Source organism: Scomber japonicus, chromosome 10 (genome assembly GCF_027409825.1).
Source record: "Scomber japonicus isolate fScoJap1 chromosome 10, fScoJap1.pri, whole genome shotgun sequence".
Classification (NCBI taxonomy): domain Eukaryota; kingdom Metazoa; phylum Chordata; class Actinopteri; order Scombriformes; family Scombridae; genus Scomber; species Scomber japonicus.
In genome coordinates this window covers 10,745,342-10,762,119 of record NC_070587.1, presented here as the reverse complement: position 1 = coordinate 10,762,119, position 16,778 = coordinate 10,745,342, and the positions used below count along the sequence as shown (strand labels likewise).

The following is a 16,778-nucleotide window of genomic DNA, read 5'->3' as shown; positions in this document are numbered from 1 at the left end:
GCTCCAGAGGATGTAATCCCACGTCCCAAAGGTGAGTTGACTAATCAAACTCCCCTTTGTCTCTGCAGTAGTGGCTGGCGATGGGGCTCCATGCATCAGTGCTGAAGACAAGTTCTCTAAGTTTGTGTTTTGTGCTTTAAGGTTTTGTTCACACGTGCCTGAGTGCCGGGCAGCAGCATACAGGAGCTCTGCATTCTGTGGTTTGGCAAATAAAAAAGACTGACTGAACTGTTTGTTTGTGTCCTCTGCTGGAGGGGAACTCATTATAACAGAAAGTTGTGTTACAATGGGTTAATAGATAGGTTTTATAGATATTTATTTTGATGCATGGTATGCAAACATCCTCTTGCTAATTTTCACCCATTTTTCTCACGCACACCACTGGTTCAAAGCACACTCTGATAAACCACAGAGTATTAAAAGCAGAAGTTAAGGTCCCCTCCAGACATGTTTCAAGATGTAAAAATAGCCTACTGTATTTTGAATAATAATTTTAATGTCTGGACTGTATAGGCTACTACTTCACTGAAAAGTGTAAATTGAATATTGAACCAGGATTGGCTTCAAAACCATTTGTGATTTCATAAATTATGCTTGTAGGCCTACATCTTGAAACTAGATTTTCAATGAATTCAGAAAAAACTTTCCACTTTCAGCAGATGAATGTGAAAACATCCTTCTGGAGATAAACTCTGCACATACATCATTCTGCACAGTGAATTTCAAGTATTTAACTGTAGTAACAAGATGAAAAACACATGTTTTAGGTGGAGGGGTAGGCCTACTTACAACATTATTGTAGTCATATACTTAAGCATATATTCAACAACCATTTTTAGAGCTATTTGTATCCCACAATGTTTCATCTGCTGTTAATTCATTAATGTACTATGAAAATTAAAATATTTAAGAAATATGATTCCACTTCATAACAATGTGTACAGTTCTTTTCCGTGTCAATCTAAATGTTAAATGTTAAATCTAAATGTTGAATCTAAATGTTAAATCTAAATCTAAATGTTAAATTTTAAATCTAAATGTTGAATCTAAATGTTAAATCTAAATGAAGTTCATTAGAAGAATTTGTGAAAGAAAACTACATTACCCATAAGCTATCGCGATGACGTAAACACCGACAGACATCAAGATGGTGCTTGAAAGTACTATGGTCTGGTAAGGAAACGCAAAAATGTTTAAAATGAACGTTTTAAATGCCAATTTTGTGCCACAAAAATCTATGGCATGATAAATTAAAATACGCATTTTGAGGTAGTTTGTGTGAAGCATATGTGCAGCTTTAAAGCGACTTGTTTTGCTTTTCCCTGAGTCACTGTACACAGCCAAACGTTAGCATTAGCTTAGCTGGCTAAGAGATTTTAGTCAGGTTATTGTCTTTAAACACTTTATATCTTCAATAACGATGAACAGCGTCGTTTTAGTAAAGGGTGTTTAAGGAAGTGGGCCTCTAAGTCCTGAGTTGTGCCTCACGTCGACTAAAATTGGTCTCGCTTAACTTGTTAGCATTGAGCTAGATAACGCACCAAATGTTACTGTTATCATCAAAGTAAACAGCTCTTATTGATTTGGATTTATTGTTGCTCATTTCTTACTTAAATATCACAATATTGCATTACGCAGAGAGACGTGTGTTGCTGGACGTTTCTACTACAAACCATCAGATCATTGTGTCCATCAGGGCTACGACTGAAGAGTGTCACTATCCATTATTGTGTGGATTATTTCATCATCTATTTCCTATGTTAAATGTTAGAAATCCGCCTTCACATATTCCCAGTGTGACTTTGTAAATTGCTTATTTTGTCTGATCAAAAGTCCAACACCATAAAATGTGTATTATAATGTATATAACTCAGGGAAGGGTAATCTCATTTGAGAGGGTGGTTCCCCAATATTTCATACATTTCTGCTTGATCATTGAGATAAACCATGAATCGTTTTTTAAAAAATCTGGTTATTCATTTTCTGTTCAGATTAATTGACTAATTGTTTCAGCAATAACACTTGTACATGCTCTCATCAGAGCAGCAAAATATTGATTATGGCCTACCTATCCATACTGAGATTTAGCCAAATTGTGTATTGTACATTTTTTCCAGCACTAGTAATTGTTAACAGTCCTGTTGTTTTTTTCTTAGTGTGGACAACAGTGAGTATATGCGCAATGGAGACTTTCTGCCCACCAGACTGCAGGCTCAGCAGGATGCAGTTAATATTGTTTGTCATTCCAAGACCCGCAGCAACCCAGAAAACAATGTGGGCCTCATCACCATGGCAAAGTAAGAAGCAGGGCATTTCAATTAATGTACTGACATTTAAGATACAGTGCAATAATATGTTTTGTACTTGTGCAGCAACTGCGAGGTGCTGACGACACTGACTCCAGACACGGGGAGGATATTGTCCAAGCTCCATGCTGTACAGCCTCGTGGAAACATCAGCTTCTGCACCGGCATCAGGGTGGCACATGTGAGTTTATGAATTAGTTTGCACATTGTTCTCCTGTTCCTCCTGTAGGACACCGATAGACTTTTGGTGTGTGAAGTGAATTTTAGGGGCACTAGAACACATCAAGAGGTCAATTAAAGTTACTGCTGTACGTTTAAATACATCTTTATCCATAATAATCTAAACAGCATTAGGTTTAATACAACTGTGACCGCTTCCCTTCTTTCACAGTACAGTATGAAAACAGGGCTGGCGGTTGGAGATATGAAAAGATTCACACTTATTAGGAGCTGTACGCCTTTTTCACAGCAGACATTTTTACTTGTCACTGTAGTATTACTAACAGTGTCTCACTCTCAGTAAGCCACTCCAGTGAACCAACATGTATAAGTGGAACAGGCTTACATAAATGTAATGTGGCCATCATTGATGATATTTGTACCACCTGTGTTTTTCCTGCTCTGACATGTCGTCATGTGTGTTCATATGTTTCTTTTTTTCATTTATTCTGTTTCTCTCCTCTGTAGTTGGCACTGAAGCACAGACAGGGCAAAAACCACAAAATGCGCATAATTGCATTTGTTGGCAGCCCAGTGGAGGACAATGAAAAAGAGGTGAGCTACCTTCAGACATAAGTCAATGTTTTGTTTTGTCATTTGTTTAAGTGTATTACCCAGCAAATAATTGATTTGTAACGTACCGTATAAAACAACGTATAAGTCGCACCGGTGTATAAGATGCAGTCCAGTTTGGGGGGGGTGTCATGCTGGGAAAAATGCTTTTCTATTAAAGACTAGTTGAATGCACCAGTAGTTATTCATTCATAAACACATATGTTTATACTCCAAAAGTTTCTCAATTTACTTTTATTTGAAACACAATCAACACACCAATATTACACCTGAAACAGTGTGTTGGGTTAATGGTTAATGGTCCGGTAATGATTTGCTTAACAGAACTGGACCAGTATATTAAGTCAGACCGGGTTTGTGTTAGGCTGGGTTTCAGTTAAACCTTTTAAAAGAACACAGTAACTTTACATATTTAATACAGTGTATACCCATGTGCTTACTCAAGTCCCCAAAACTCTTCATCAGAGCTGTCACTGTGAGCAAATATACTGCTGCATGCTTTTGCACATTGCGCTTCAACATCAGTTTGGTCTGTAAATTCTGAAACATCACAGCTGCTAGTGTCCCAAAATACTTCTGATCAACACACAATCATTTTTCTGTACAACATATAGCTGTAAAGGGTCATCAATAGTCTATCTATTTTCATTATCTACGGACACAGCCGGAGTGTGCAGCGTGTGCTTGACACCACTGCTTATAGGAAGTTATAGTTCATAAGTGTGGATGCTCACATCATTTTGTTTAAAGTTATAGTTATTGTTATAGTTATAATTCTTAGTATGGGCGGACCTTTACATACCTATGATCATATGCAGATCCAACCTGTATCTCTCTGCATTTTACTGGTGTACAGGACACACCAGTGTATAAGACACACCCCACTTTTCAATGAAAAAATGATTGCGTTAAAGGTGCGTCTTATACAGTGGTTTATACAGTATATTTAACCTGAGGAGAAAATCAGACTTTAAAAATTTAGTTTAGGTTGGTGTCTTTTCAAAAAGTGTGCTGCTCACCACACCTTGAACTTTAATTATATAAAATAAAATATGAATCCTCTGTCAACACTGTCATGTGTATACAGTATATAATAATAATAATTATTATTATTATAAGAAGGACTCATCATTGTTCACAGTAGGTCATGTAAATAATTGACTGAAATGCAAACTAACCTGATCCTTCTCCCTGTGTTATCTAGTGAATTGAGAAACTCCACTTTAAACAGTCAATATCTTTTAAGAAGCTAAACACAACCTTATCAGTATAAATATGCACACAGCAGTGGTCTGTCTCACAAAGTTATCTGGGTAACATTGATTTGTAAAACTTCAAATTGGGAACATGGACTCATATAAAGAATGTAGGTATGCACTCATCCAACCTTTTCTCTGCCAATACTGATGCTGATTTAAAATCTCATTGGAAAAGTGTTCAGTGGTAGTTTGTGGCCTGCTCTGAATGACTGAATGTGGCTGATAGTGGTAACACTGTTTAAAAAAGTTGCATTTTTTAATTTATTTTCACGCTGTGAAAATGCTGCTCCAGGTTTACTTGCGTGTCACCTAGCTTACTTCATGAATCAGATCCCTGTTCATCAGTTAGTTATATTTGGCTCATAGCAACAGTTTATCTATCAGGCCTCTAATAACACATGTAATATCTGTGTTTATTTTGTCTTCTCCGTAGCTTGTCAAAATGGCAAAGCGTCTGAAGAAAGAAAAAGTCAACGTGGACATTATTAACTTTGGAGAGGAGGTACTTTTTTCCCACAATGCTACACACACACACACACACAAACACAAACACATACATATACACACACAATCATTATATATAACATTTAACTATGCTATTGTTGGTGGTTTGCTCCTCTGTGTTGTCTGCGCCATATGCTCACCCTATTTTTTTTTATCAAAGGAGATGAACACAGAGAAGCTGACAGCCTTCATCAACACACTGAATGGCAAAGAGGGAGTAGGCTCCCATCTAGTCACAGTGCCCCCAGGTCCCAGCCTGGCCGATGCCCTGCTGTCCTCACCCATCCTGGCTGGAGAGGGAGGTGCAGTGTTAGGCCTGGGTGCCAGTGACTTTGAATTTGGAGTGGATCCGAGTGCAGACCCAGAGCTCGCCTTGGTAAGAGAGCAGGAGAAAAGAGCCTCTATAGTTCTTTGGAGACTCTAAAATTATTCATCTCAGTGCTGCTGTTCTCTTAAAACATACCTTCTATACTACATTTGTGTATTTCTGTGGTGTGAGGTTACCTGTCAGTATTTAGAGTAATACAGCTGTGTCATTATGATTTGAAGTTGTTGTTTTTTTCTGAACAGATGACATAAGTGAAATCGTGTTTAAGGATAACATGTACAGAGCCCACACTCAATAGATTCCTTGTCTGTTTTCTTCCTCTCCTCACCTCTCTCTAGGCTCTGCGGGTGTCTATGGAGGAGCAGAGGCAACGACAGGAGGATGAAGCTCGCAGAGCTGCTGTTGCCTCCGCTACAGAAGCTGGCGTTTCCTCCCCTGCTGCAGATGGTAAGAGAAATGCATACTAACTTTTTTTTGCTTACTTAGTTGTCAATATCTTCCTGTTTTCTCTCAGTGTGAGAGACGGGCAGTTTAAACTGCTCAAAGAGTGTTTCCACTTACATGACATGTGTTTCTGTCTTTCTGTTGTAGAGTCCGAAGATGCCCTGTTGAAGATGTCTGTTCCCCACACAGACTCAGCCGCACCTGCTTTACCAGACATCAGCCGCATGACAGAGGATGAGCAGATCGCCTATGCTCTGCAGATGTCCATGCAGGGATCAGGAGCAGGTTAAACACTGATGCCTATTTTAAATTTTCTGAATTTCACTTCCCAGAGAATTGATAGCCTATAAAACAAAGGGCGATTCAGTATAAATCACATCAACATTAAAAAACACATATCAGACATCATTTGGTCATTTTGAGCAAGACCTGGCTTATCTACTGCATTCAGTGTCAGGAAGCCTACAGTATATTTTTGGTGGCTCTAGTTCAGAATGTGTTTCACTCACATTGTGTGTATTCTTGAATCTGGAAAAGCCACAGACTAATACTGAAACTTATACGTCATATCTGACATTTTATCATGCAACAAAGTGATTGTAGATGTGTGAAAATATATCTGCTGACTTGGATCATGATTATGCTGACATTGGTGGATTCATAGCTGTTTGTTTTTGTCACTCAATACAAACCTCTTCCTGCAATACTCATAATCCTCAGGCAACAGATAATTATGTGGATCTCACTGTCATGTGTGTGCAGCAGTCCACCCAGGAACATGCAACTCAGGTTAAAAATGGCAACAATTATCTGTCAACCCCAATTTTCCTGCTCAAACAGCATCTCCGTTCCATTTTCCTATAGAGTTTGGTGCTGAGGACATGGACACTGGAGCTGACATGGACTCCAGTGAGGTTAAGGTAAGCACTTGCCTTCAATGCATCCTGGTCTTCATCAGATTTGAAAGTGCTCGACAAAGATTAGTTGCAACATTATCTTTGTGCAGGATGAAGAGGACTACGATGTTATGCAGGATCCAGAATTCCTTCAGAGTGTCCTGGAAAACCTTCCTGGAGTCGACCCAAACAACGAGGCCATCCGTAACGCCATGGGCTCTCTGGCTTCCCAGACAGGCTCTAAACCTGACACCAAGAAGGATGAGGAGAAAAAGAAATAAACATCCAAAAAGAGAAAATTGATATATGTTGAATAAAAACACCTGAGAATTGCACCGCATGTGTTATTCACAGTAACATTACTACTTTCCTCAGTACATAAATTGTTTTGTTCATCTTTTGTTTCATCATCTTGTTTATGTAGCTGTGCAGACTGTAAACAAACTTTGACCATTTTTTAAATTTCAGTAAGAGTCATCTTCTGATTTTTGGGACTATTTTGATTTTGTCTTTTGTGCCAAGCAGATATGCTTACTTTTGAATCTTTTGTAATATAACTACTCAGTAGCACAGACAGATTTTAATCCACAATAAATTTACAGAATACAAAGTGGTAACTTCTTCTGATGAAATGTATTTACATTTGCTGCAACAGGTTTTACACACTTATCTCCAAAACATCAACTAATTTGCACACATTCACTGGTATTACATATTCATTGTCCAGTTCAAACTGATACTTGCATTTTAAAATGGAGGGATTTTTTTTTGTAAATGCTTCTTATTGAAAACAACACTAATACATGACGTGTAATTAACTAATCATAGGCAAGGTATGGAGAGATACAGACAACTGCAGACAGAAACTGTACTCTTATATAATAGGGTTATGTTATAGGTATACAGGGTGTCCATAAAGTCTCTTTACAATTTAACAAATTTATTACAAAATCAAATGAATAGACAAATCTGTGAAAATGTAATCATTTAATACACCTCTATATGGGCACCATTAGTTGCATGAAGCATATCAAGACGGTACTCGGTTTCTTGCCATGTTCATGTAGCATAGCCTCATCAATGGTGGCAATGGCATCAGTGATCTCTTGCTTCAGGTTGTTGGTGTCCCGTATCTTTGTTAGATACACAATACACAAATGTAATGTGATTAAAAACTTTGATAACCACTGAGTACATATAACAAACCTGATTAGGATATCTCATCAATTGCTTTTGTAATGATATTTTTAAATTGTAAAGACACTTTATGGACACCCTGTGTGTGTATATCTATATATATAAAATCAGTGTAAACATGTAACTCAGAAATATATGTAAACATGATTTATTATGAGAAAAGTTATAAGTACGTAGGTCAGTTACATAACAAATTACATTATTAGTCATTGATATTCATTATTAGTTGAGTCAAAGTATGAAAGACAAAAACGTTTGAAATATTGCATACTCTTGTGGTTTTTGATGTGAAACAGTTATTTAAATTAAACCAGTCTGAACGTTAAGATAAAAAATAAATAAATCTCTCTTTAGTGGAGCTTCTAACAACTCATTGACAACTGAAAGATGACAATTAAAAGGGGTTACAAGCCTATCATTTGATGTAAAATCTTAAACGTAATTGTATCTGTCATACACAGTAAAAGCAATACTCAACATTAAAATAAAAATACTCAAGTAAAGTAAAATGATCTTAAAATTGTTATAAGAGCAGTACTTGAGTAAATATACCTATGCACTGAATTTCTACCACTTACGTAGGTTTTTACTTTGCAGAGTTTGTAAAATACATTTGAGTTATTGTAACAAGTGAAAACACATTTTACATTTAAGACGAGATGGCTATAGAAAGTATAGTTTGTGACAAGAAAGATTTAGTTGGCAACATTAGTTAAGTTATGTTTGATAAGTTCTGATTAGTTAGTTAAATCATCTTTTTTTATAAGCTGAAACATTTTGGGAGGAAAATCTCCGTCGCATGACTTCGTGACGCAGAACTTATGCGTCCGAGAGGAAAGTCAGGAACCACAACTTCGCTAACTTAACAGCAGGTAACTAAAACTAAATACAGGAGTCAGCATCGACTGCAGGAAACATAACATGCATTCAAAACTGTATATCGAGGTCACATTAGCTGAGTATTGAACTGATAAAACAGCTTTTGACTTCTGGAGGAAAGTTGGTAGGTTGACGTTAGCAAGGCCAGCTAGCCGCTACAGGCTAAGTAGCTTTTAGCCACCTGTTGTAACATGACAGCTCCGTCTGACTTACTAAACACCAACTTTATCTAACTGGGTTTCTATAGCTATGTGTTCATCTTCAGTAAAGTCTGGAGCAGGATAACAGCACATCTTACTTTGTGCAAACGAATTTGTTGCGGTACCAGCTGTCACATTTTCATGTCTGTGATTAAGTAAAAGTTTAGTAGCAAAGCTCAGTGTGTGTGAATAATTCTGCCTCTTGTGTTGTCTTGGTAGGTATTGAGCCTTGTGCTGGCCATGGGGGACATGAAGACCCCAGACTTTGATGATTTGCTGGCAGCTTTCGACATCCCTGACATTGATGCTAAAGAGGCCATCCAGTCAAGTCCAGAGGAGGAACGAGATGAGGTGGTGACTAATATTGAGGAAAGAGAGACGAGGTCCCCATCGTGCTTTCCCCTGCTCTCCTGCCAAAGTGAGCCGCCTGTGGTCAGCGTTATTGTGAAGAACAAAGTACGGTCTGAGTCCTGTGAAGAGGAGGAGAGCTCTGTCAGGGATGATGACAAAACAGACAATCATTCAAACAGTGGTTCAGACTCTGAGATTCAGGTCAAGTTGAGTGATGTCACCTCACAGGTGGGTACCAAATCCCCTGCTGAATCTGCTGTGGAGCCCCAGATTGCCAATGGCTTCGAAGGATCTGCCACCAGTGATCAGGGACAGTCAGACGCAGAGCCATGGCCCCGGCGTTCACCGTCACTGAGTGATAACAAAGAAGAATGTGATAAAGGAGCTGGATTAGTGCAGCACACGACTGATGTCATGAGCAGTTTGAAGAGTCATCTATACCCTGAGTCTTCGAGTGGCACCAGTCCCAAATCCTCACCTCCTCCCTCCCTGCATTCTTTGAGCCCTCACCTTCCTCCTCGCGCCCCTCAGACAGAGGAAACATGTCCGCATGACAGTTCGCTGCCCTCCCCTTTACCCCAAAATGGGAATATTAAAGTTGGAATTGAGCGTGGCACACACTCTGATGAAGATGACTCAGAACCAGACTTGGGTAGTCCACTGGTGATCCAGGAGAGCCCAGAATTTGTAATGCCCTCACCTCCAAAATTTAAACACAGAGCAAAACTTCAGTCTGAGCTGCTTAGGTCCCCTGAAACCACTTCATGCCACCATTCTCTTCCTCCTCCACCTCTCTCCTCGTCTCTAGCTTTGGTTAAACCTAAAGTCCAACGTGCACAGGGGGGGCGACCTACCACCCCCACTTCTCCCTCCACAGCTCCTCAGCCACACAGCCCCCAAGACAGCCTTCCATCTGTCAATCTGGGCTCTGCATCAGTCCAAGGGGAGAAATACCCAGAGCATGTGATTGATGAGAGGGACTCGCCAGAGAGCCCGCCACCCAGTGAGACGGGTCTTGTATTCCCTAAGAGAAGCAGTAGCAGCCCTGATTCGGCCCCAACACCAGGTCTAGTAAAGAACCACATGGCCTTCGATCATCAAGAGGAGCACATGGAAACTGAGCCCAGCCAAGAGGACAGGACAGATAACACTAAGGAGCAACCAGAAAAGATGGCTGGAGATGTGGAAAACAACGAGAAATGTGGTAATGGCACGTCATCTGAGGATCCTGTGTCTGCTAGTGCTTCACAGACAGTTTCATCTCCTTTGCGCCCCCTCAAAGTTAAAATCAAAATGCCTTCAGGGAACTACACAAGGACTGTGACTGGTGTGGGACCTAAAAGAAATGTAAGAGCCACTTCTAGGGGTTCAAAACCTTCATCAGAAGGCCATAACACAAGATCCAGGAAGGAGGTATCACAGCAGTCTCTTGCAATGGCAGTTCTCCAGGATGCATGTCCTGTAACCACAGAAGGTTTCGGTACAGTCAAAGACAAACCCGCCGGGACCATTAAGCCTAAAGTTTCCCCCACAGCTGTCAACATCACCAAAACCGCAGCCCTGCCCTCCATCTCTGTCTCGTCTGCCAGAGTCAGCCAAGGTGGGATCAACCTGCGGAGCCTTGGTCAGAAAGCTTTCAAGAGTGGGGCGACACTGCCTTCACCTGCAGCTCTACTTCCTTCTCAAGGTAGCAGCAGACCTGCCTCCATTGTCAACAGCACCGGTGCGATCATATCCAAGAGTCAGACCAACCTGGTAGAAGCCTTCAACAAAATCCTTAACAACAAGAATCTGCTGCCCAGTTATAAACCAGATCTGAGTTCTCCTCCTCCTGCAGAGTGGGGCCTTCCTCTACCTGCACAGGTGAGAAAGCTTTTCATTCATGTGAACATAAATATTATGAAGGAACAGGAAGTGTGTGTACAAGTATATATTTTTTCTTCCAAAGAGGATAATGTTTCCACCAGGCAGGTCCATCATGATCTCATAGCATAATTTTTCAGTTTCATGCATCCATATTTGAGATGATGAATGGTTGCTCCTCTGCAGGGTTACCGCTGTTTGGAGTGCGGCGATGCCTTTGCCCTAGAGCAGAGTTTGGCGCGGCACTATGATCGGCGCTCATTGAGGATTGAGGTGACTTGTAATCACTGTGCCAAGCGCTTGGTCTTCTTCAACAAGTGTAGCCTGCTTTTACACGCCAGAGAGCACAAGGAGAGAGGTCTGATCATGCAGTGTTCACACCTGGTCATGAAACCCGTACCTGTGGAGCAGATGATTGTCCATCAGGAGCTGACGCAAAATGGTTAGTGAAAGGTGTTTCTGTCTCAGCACATTTGTTTATTTATTTATTTATTTATTTGGATGTGGTTCTTGTGTGATTGTATATTCCTCCTTGATGCAGCTCTCTCTCTCTTTCAATTCTACTTTTCTTCAGGTGTGCTTCCTTCGGCATCATCATCTTCCTTATTAGGCCAGGCCACCCCAATCTCAGTAGCCCAGCCTCATCAAGGAATATCTAATAAGAAAGCAGACACCGTGCAGTACATCAGTAATAAATGTCCTGAGTGTCAGACTCAGTTCAGCAGTAAAGAAGAGGTGGCCCAGCATTTCCAAGAAATCAAATCAGCACACACCAATGTGAGTCGTGTTTGTGTGTGTGTGTGTGTGTGTGTGTGTGTGGATGTGTGGATGTGTGTGTGGATGTAAAATGATCTTTATTCTTCCTCTGCTATTCTTCAGTCGTGCACAGAATGTTCTCCACCAATGCTCCTGCCCAACAGCTGTAGTGCAGCAGCTCACCAACGCATCCACCAAGGCAGCCAACCGCACGTCTGCCCAGAGTGCGGTGGCACGGCCAAGCAGCCACACTTTCAAACACATCTGGATGAAACTTGTTTGCACTTTGCACGCCGCATCGGGTACAGGTGCGATATCTCTCTATGTGGTTGTTCAATTAGACAAAAAAAATATACTGTTGTTGTTTTATCCTCAGAAACTGTATTTACATTTTCACATAATTCCTTCTGTCTTTGCAGATGTTCCAGTTGCCAGGTGGTGTTTGGAGGGCTGAACTCAGTGAAGTCTCACATCCAACAGTCTCATTGTGATATGTTCCACAAGTGCCCCAACTGTCCCATGGCTTTTAAATCTGCCCCCAGCATACAGAACCACATCACTGCCCAACATCCGACGCTCACTGAAGGACAGGCCATGTACTGCCTACACTTAAACACTCACAGAATTGAAGCTGACATTAAAATAAGTGTTTCTCTTACAATGTTTTTTTTCTTACAGCATGATCTATAAATGTGTCATGTGCGACACAGTTTTTACACACAAGCCCCTGCTGTACCTCCACTTTGACACTCATTTAACCAATCAAAAGGTGCAAGTGTTCAAATGCCCTGAGTGCACTAAGCTGTTTTCTCAGAGGAATTCCCTAATGGACCATTTCAAGGTATATCTAGATGATCTAATATAGTTCAGTTAGTGTTTAGATAAGAAACAATCTCAGCCTTTTGATTTCACTTGTTTTCTCTGTGTTGTTCCTGTTTCTTAGTCCCACAAGACTCCCACTTCCAAAAAAGTCGAAGGCAAAGAGTTGCCTTCAACTCCAGCCACTTCCTCTTGTTCACGGCCATCAGTGAAGTTGGAGAGCTCAGATGGGGAAGAACTGACTGATCAAGATAAAGAGGAGAAAGTGAAGACGGATAGGATAAAGACCCCCTCAGGGTGGAAGTGTGTGCCTTGCCACGCTCGCTACACAGACCGGGAAGAATTCATTGCCCATATGGCAAAACAGCATAACAAGGTTTGGAAGTTTTACTTTTTTTAAGATCTGTAATTCCTGTAAGTTTAGTTTTTATTGGATACAGTCACATACATGGATGTGTTTGTGTAGATACTGAAGAAGTTTCCTTGCAACAAATGTGAGAGCTCCTTCACCACCACCTCCAGTATGAGACGTCACATCAGAGACAAACACAAAGTCATGAGTCGTTCCTTCCGCTGCCAGTAAGTGTCCCACATATTTTCTGATTGGATGAAACCTTAATGTACAGGGTTGTTGTTGGAAACCCTCAAGGAAAATATCCAACAAATTGTAAAGTTGACTGAAGTGTAACTCCTGCAGACACTGCAACTTTATTTAAAATATCAAAATAGATAACTCCTAGAACTCCTGCACATTCTGGCCTGGATGATACACACTTCAATCAAATATTCATACTGTGTGTCTGTGTGTGTCTGTGTGTGTCTGTGTGTGTCTGTGTGTGTGTGTGTGTGTGTGTGTGTGTGTGTTTAGGTTCTGTACTGACAGTAAGAAAACATTCAGCAGCAGAGCGCTCTTGGAGAGGCATGTTCAGCTCAGACACAGTACGGACACTGTGAAACAGGACACATTGATGGTGAGCTACTCGCTTTGTATTTCTTTCTAGAAGTCACTAAGGAAAAACGACTATAAAATACCCCCCCCCCACACACACGCACCTGTTTTTGGAAAAATACTTTTTTAAAGATACAATGCACACACTCGTACTGTCAGTAAAGTAAGACGTTACCTAAGCCATCACATTCTCCTGGAGGTTAAGTCTCCATTTGAAAAAAGAAAAGAAAGAGAAGACCCAGACTTTCAAATATACAGTATCTTCCAGAATAGAAATATCATTTTATATACTGGCCAGTATAGTAACAGCAGTTGTCTTGAATTGAACTTTTGTCTCAGGGAGGCAGAGATGAGGCAGAGAGCTCCTCAGAACAGGACAGCAGTTTAGGGACCCGCCGCAGACGGAGAGGAGCTGTGAAGGTGGAGCAGGATGAAGAATCCACAGATGGAGTGAGTCCAGTGAAAAAGCTGCGCTCTGCCTCCGCACCTGCACCTTACCCTCTCCCTGAGTCGGGGTTCCGCTGTGCCCCCTGCGGCTTCACCACCGAGGTCCAGGCCATGTTCCTGGAGCACATCGTCCAGCACCGGCGAGGGGCGCCAGAGGCCAGCGACCAGCAGTGTCTGCAGTGTGGCGCCTGCTTCACATCCATCTCCTCCCTGTCACGCCATCGCTTCATCATGCACAAAGTGAGAGACACTGACAACCAGCAAGCCAGTGCGTGCCTGGCTGGTTCCCCTCTTAACAGCAAGAACCCTGATGACAGGAGTTCGCTGGACGGTTTTGCACCAGCATCGCCCTCCTCTCAGCTATCCATGGCTCAAGGGAAGGAAGAGGAGGCCACACTGGCCTGTAAGGTGTGTGGCAAACAATTTGAGAAGTCAGCAGATCTGAATACACACTTCAGAACTCATGGTATGGCTTTTATCAATGCAAGGAATGCAGGAAAAACTACCTAAGATGCTAGATGTGAGGGGAGGGGTAGAGTCAGTAGATGATGAAAACGTGCCTTATTTATCCCTGACTGCTCCTCAAAGTGTAGGTCAGCACACTGATGCACTAATTTAACCAAAGATTACTAGAATCAAATTTCTATGTTAATAGATTGTAAAACAATCAAATCTGATACTCACTGGGCGAGACAAGCCTCAACTTTCTACTTGTGACACTCAGGATCTAACGCAGCGTTTCTGTGTTCAGTAACGATACTAATGAGATTACAGCTACTTCCCAGGCAGCGGGCCGTTAGTCTGACTAGTTCACCGCTGTGACCACATTCACACATTAATGTGCCAGTAGAGACCCGTGAATGTTAGTACTGGATTTTACTGTGATTATGATGGTTTTTTCAATGAATGTTGATAGACAGCGATGGAATGTGACGGTTTTGATTTCAATATTTCATCCTACTGAGACTCTTGAATGCCAACCCAGGAGTTATTCACTTTGCAAAGTCCTTTTTTAAGTATATTTTTAGAGAATGATTGCAGGGGATAGAGTACGTTAGCTCAGTGGCTATCAAGTATGTGTACTTCTAACTTATTTCCAGCCATTATTCAAAATATAATAATACAATAACATTTTAGATTGATTTATAACTTTAAAGGCAGCCATTGGCGAATACACATTTTAATGTGTGTGTGTGTGTATATATGAACATTTATTTACAAAGACTTGAAGTTTGCGTGAGATATGTAAGCCGTCAAAGCTGTGCTGAAGTGGGAGGATGGTAAAGAGGGAATTTTGTACTAAAGATTTGTGATATGTGTAAGATACCCACTTACTTTGTCCAACCTGAAACTCCAAACAAGCTTCAGCTGATCTTCTAAACTAATGGAGGATATTGATCGTAACGCAACGTACTGTGGATTTTTTCCCCCCTTCGCTAACACTGAAATCATGTCAGAGGGATCTTTTCGCTGCCCAATAAGAGCAATCAATAACTGTTTTTGAGAACTTGTCTCAGCAAGTTTTATATTTCTTCAGGTTTCTATTCATACTTGACTGAAATAAACAGGTAGTTTTCTGAAAAAAAAGGAGTCAACTTGAAAAAATATAGTGTATTGTGATAATGGTCAGCAATGATCTGAAGTCGACACAATTTGTAGTTATCGGGGTAGAACTTTCGAAACCATTGAAATGAAGGTTTAACTCTTTTTAAGTGTAATGTGCTGCATTTACATCAGATAACTGATTAATTCCTTCTCTGTGAGGAAGTAAAATACTGTATTTTGGGCTTTTGGTATGGGGACCTATGTTTGTCTAAATCCTGTTTCATAAGATCACTGTAAACAAAAGATCAGTTTGTATGTTTTGATTCATTACGAGAACCATGTGTTTGAGTTTTTCTTCTGTCTTTGGCACTGCTACATCTTAAAATTAAGATTATTCTGCATAACTGGATGTAATCAGATGTATTGTATTCAGTTTTGAGTGCTGTGTCGTGATTTGATTTTTGATTTGTCAACTTGCATCATTTTCATCTGTTCATGGCTGGCTGGAATATCTCTGACTGCAGGATCTATAGACTGAGCTAAAGTCCACTGTTTAAAAAAAAAAAGAAGAAAGAAATACATTTCTTTTTATGTGCTGTAGTTGTCTATGACCTGTGTGTGATTGTGTTTACTTTCTCAGGATATTATCCAATGCTTTAACACACATCGCTCTATTTTTATGTTTTTGCATTGACAAGATAAGTTCTAACCAAACATTTAATAAAAAAAGATAAATAAAATCTGGCACATTATCAGTTGAATTGATGTCTTCTTTATAACTTGTTTCATCCTCCATTTTAACAGTGATGTGATGTCTAAATAAGTGAGTTTGTACATTTATTATTTTTATTGCATTTAATTATGTGTAATTTTCCATTTGTCAGTACAGTGGCAAATATCTAAATTATCAGCACATCAGAGTAACACACATTAAATAGTCCTCTTCATTCTATTAAAATATACTTTCTTAGAAATATATAGACAGAGAATATATAAAAATTAACAGATGTTACATTGATAGCAAATAAATCCTACCACGTTTTACCTGTAATTCAGTCATGTAATTATATTGTGCAAAACATCCACACTTCTATGCTCACACATACATTTCATAATTTAAATAAAATACATTTAAAATCTCAGACAGTCAGTCTATGAGAAACATGTCCTCACAGTATGTCATCACAAACAAGATTAACTTTGAATAAGTGCTCACAGATGCTCTATAGTTAAATGAGGCTGT

General features: G+C 40.2%; 2 protein-coding genes across 2 annotated transcripts; both read left to right on the top strand.

Moving 5' to 3' along the window:
* Positions 1-1,107: 1,107 nt before the first annotated feature.
* Positions 1,108-6,864, top strand: LOC128366032 (26S proteasome non-ATPase regulatory subunit 4-like). The gene is made up of 10 exons (XM_053326678.1): positions 1,108-1,173; positions 2,157-2,297; positions 2,373-2,487; positions 2,994-3,080; positions 4,791-4,859; positions 5,022-5,237; positions 5,528-5,636; positions 5,781-5,918; positions 6,498-6,553; positions 6,640-6,864. Exons 1-10 carry the CDS (start codon positions 1,148-1,150, stop codon positions 6,808-6,810), a joined length of 1,128 nt encoding a protein of 375 aa, XP_053182653.1. The 5' UTR covers positions 1,108-1,147; the 3' UTR covers positions 6,811-6,864.
* A 1,695-nt stretch (positions 6,865-8,559) lies between these two features.
* Positions 8,560-16,363, top strand: znf687a (zinc finger protein 687a). Its single transcript, XM_053327202.1, has 11 exons — positions 8,560-8,598; positions 9,025-11,019; positions 11,206-11,461; positions 11,594-11,796; positions 11,899-12,083; positions 12,195-12,371; positions 12,454-12,616; positions 12,719-12,970; positions 13,061-13,173; positions 13,463-13,565; positions 13,883-16,363. The coding sequence occupies exons 2-11, from the start codon at positions 9,046-9,048 to the stop codon at positions 14,498-14,500; spliced, it is 4,044 nt and encodes a 1,347-aa protein (XP_053183177.1). The 5' UTR covers positions 8,560-8,598; positions 9,025-9,045; the 3' UTR covers positions 14,501-16,363.
* Positions 16,364-16,778: the final 415 nt, after the last annotated feature.

Excerpts from the sequence above, each read along its gene's own strand:
- LOC128366032 (XM_053326678.1), top strand. The coding sequence starts at position 1,148 with ATGGTGCTTGAAAGTACTATGGTCTG. Across the intron at positions 2,298-2,372 it reads GGCCTCATCACCATGGCAAA|CAACTGCGAGGTGCTGACGA; the intron begins GTAAGAAGCAGG and ends GTACTTGTGCAG. Across the intron at positions 2,488-2,993 it reads CCGGCATCAGGGTGGCACAT|TTGGCACTGAAGCACAGACA; the intron begins GTGAGTTTATGA and ends TCTCCTCTGTAG.
- znf687a (XM_053327202.1), top strand. The coding sequence starts at position 9,046 with ATGGGGGACATGAAGACCCCAGACTTTGATGATTTGCTGGCAGCTTTC. Across the intron at positions 12,617-12,718 it reads CCCTAATGGACCATTTCAAG|TCCCACAAGACTCCCACTTC; the intron begins GTATATCTAGAT and ends CCTGTTTCTTAG. Across the intron at positions 13,566-13,882 it reads TGAAACAGGACACATTGATG|GGAGGCAGAGATGAGGCAGA; the intron begins GTGAGCTACTCG and ends CTTTTGTCTCAG.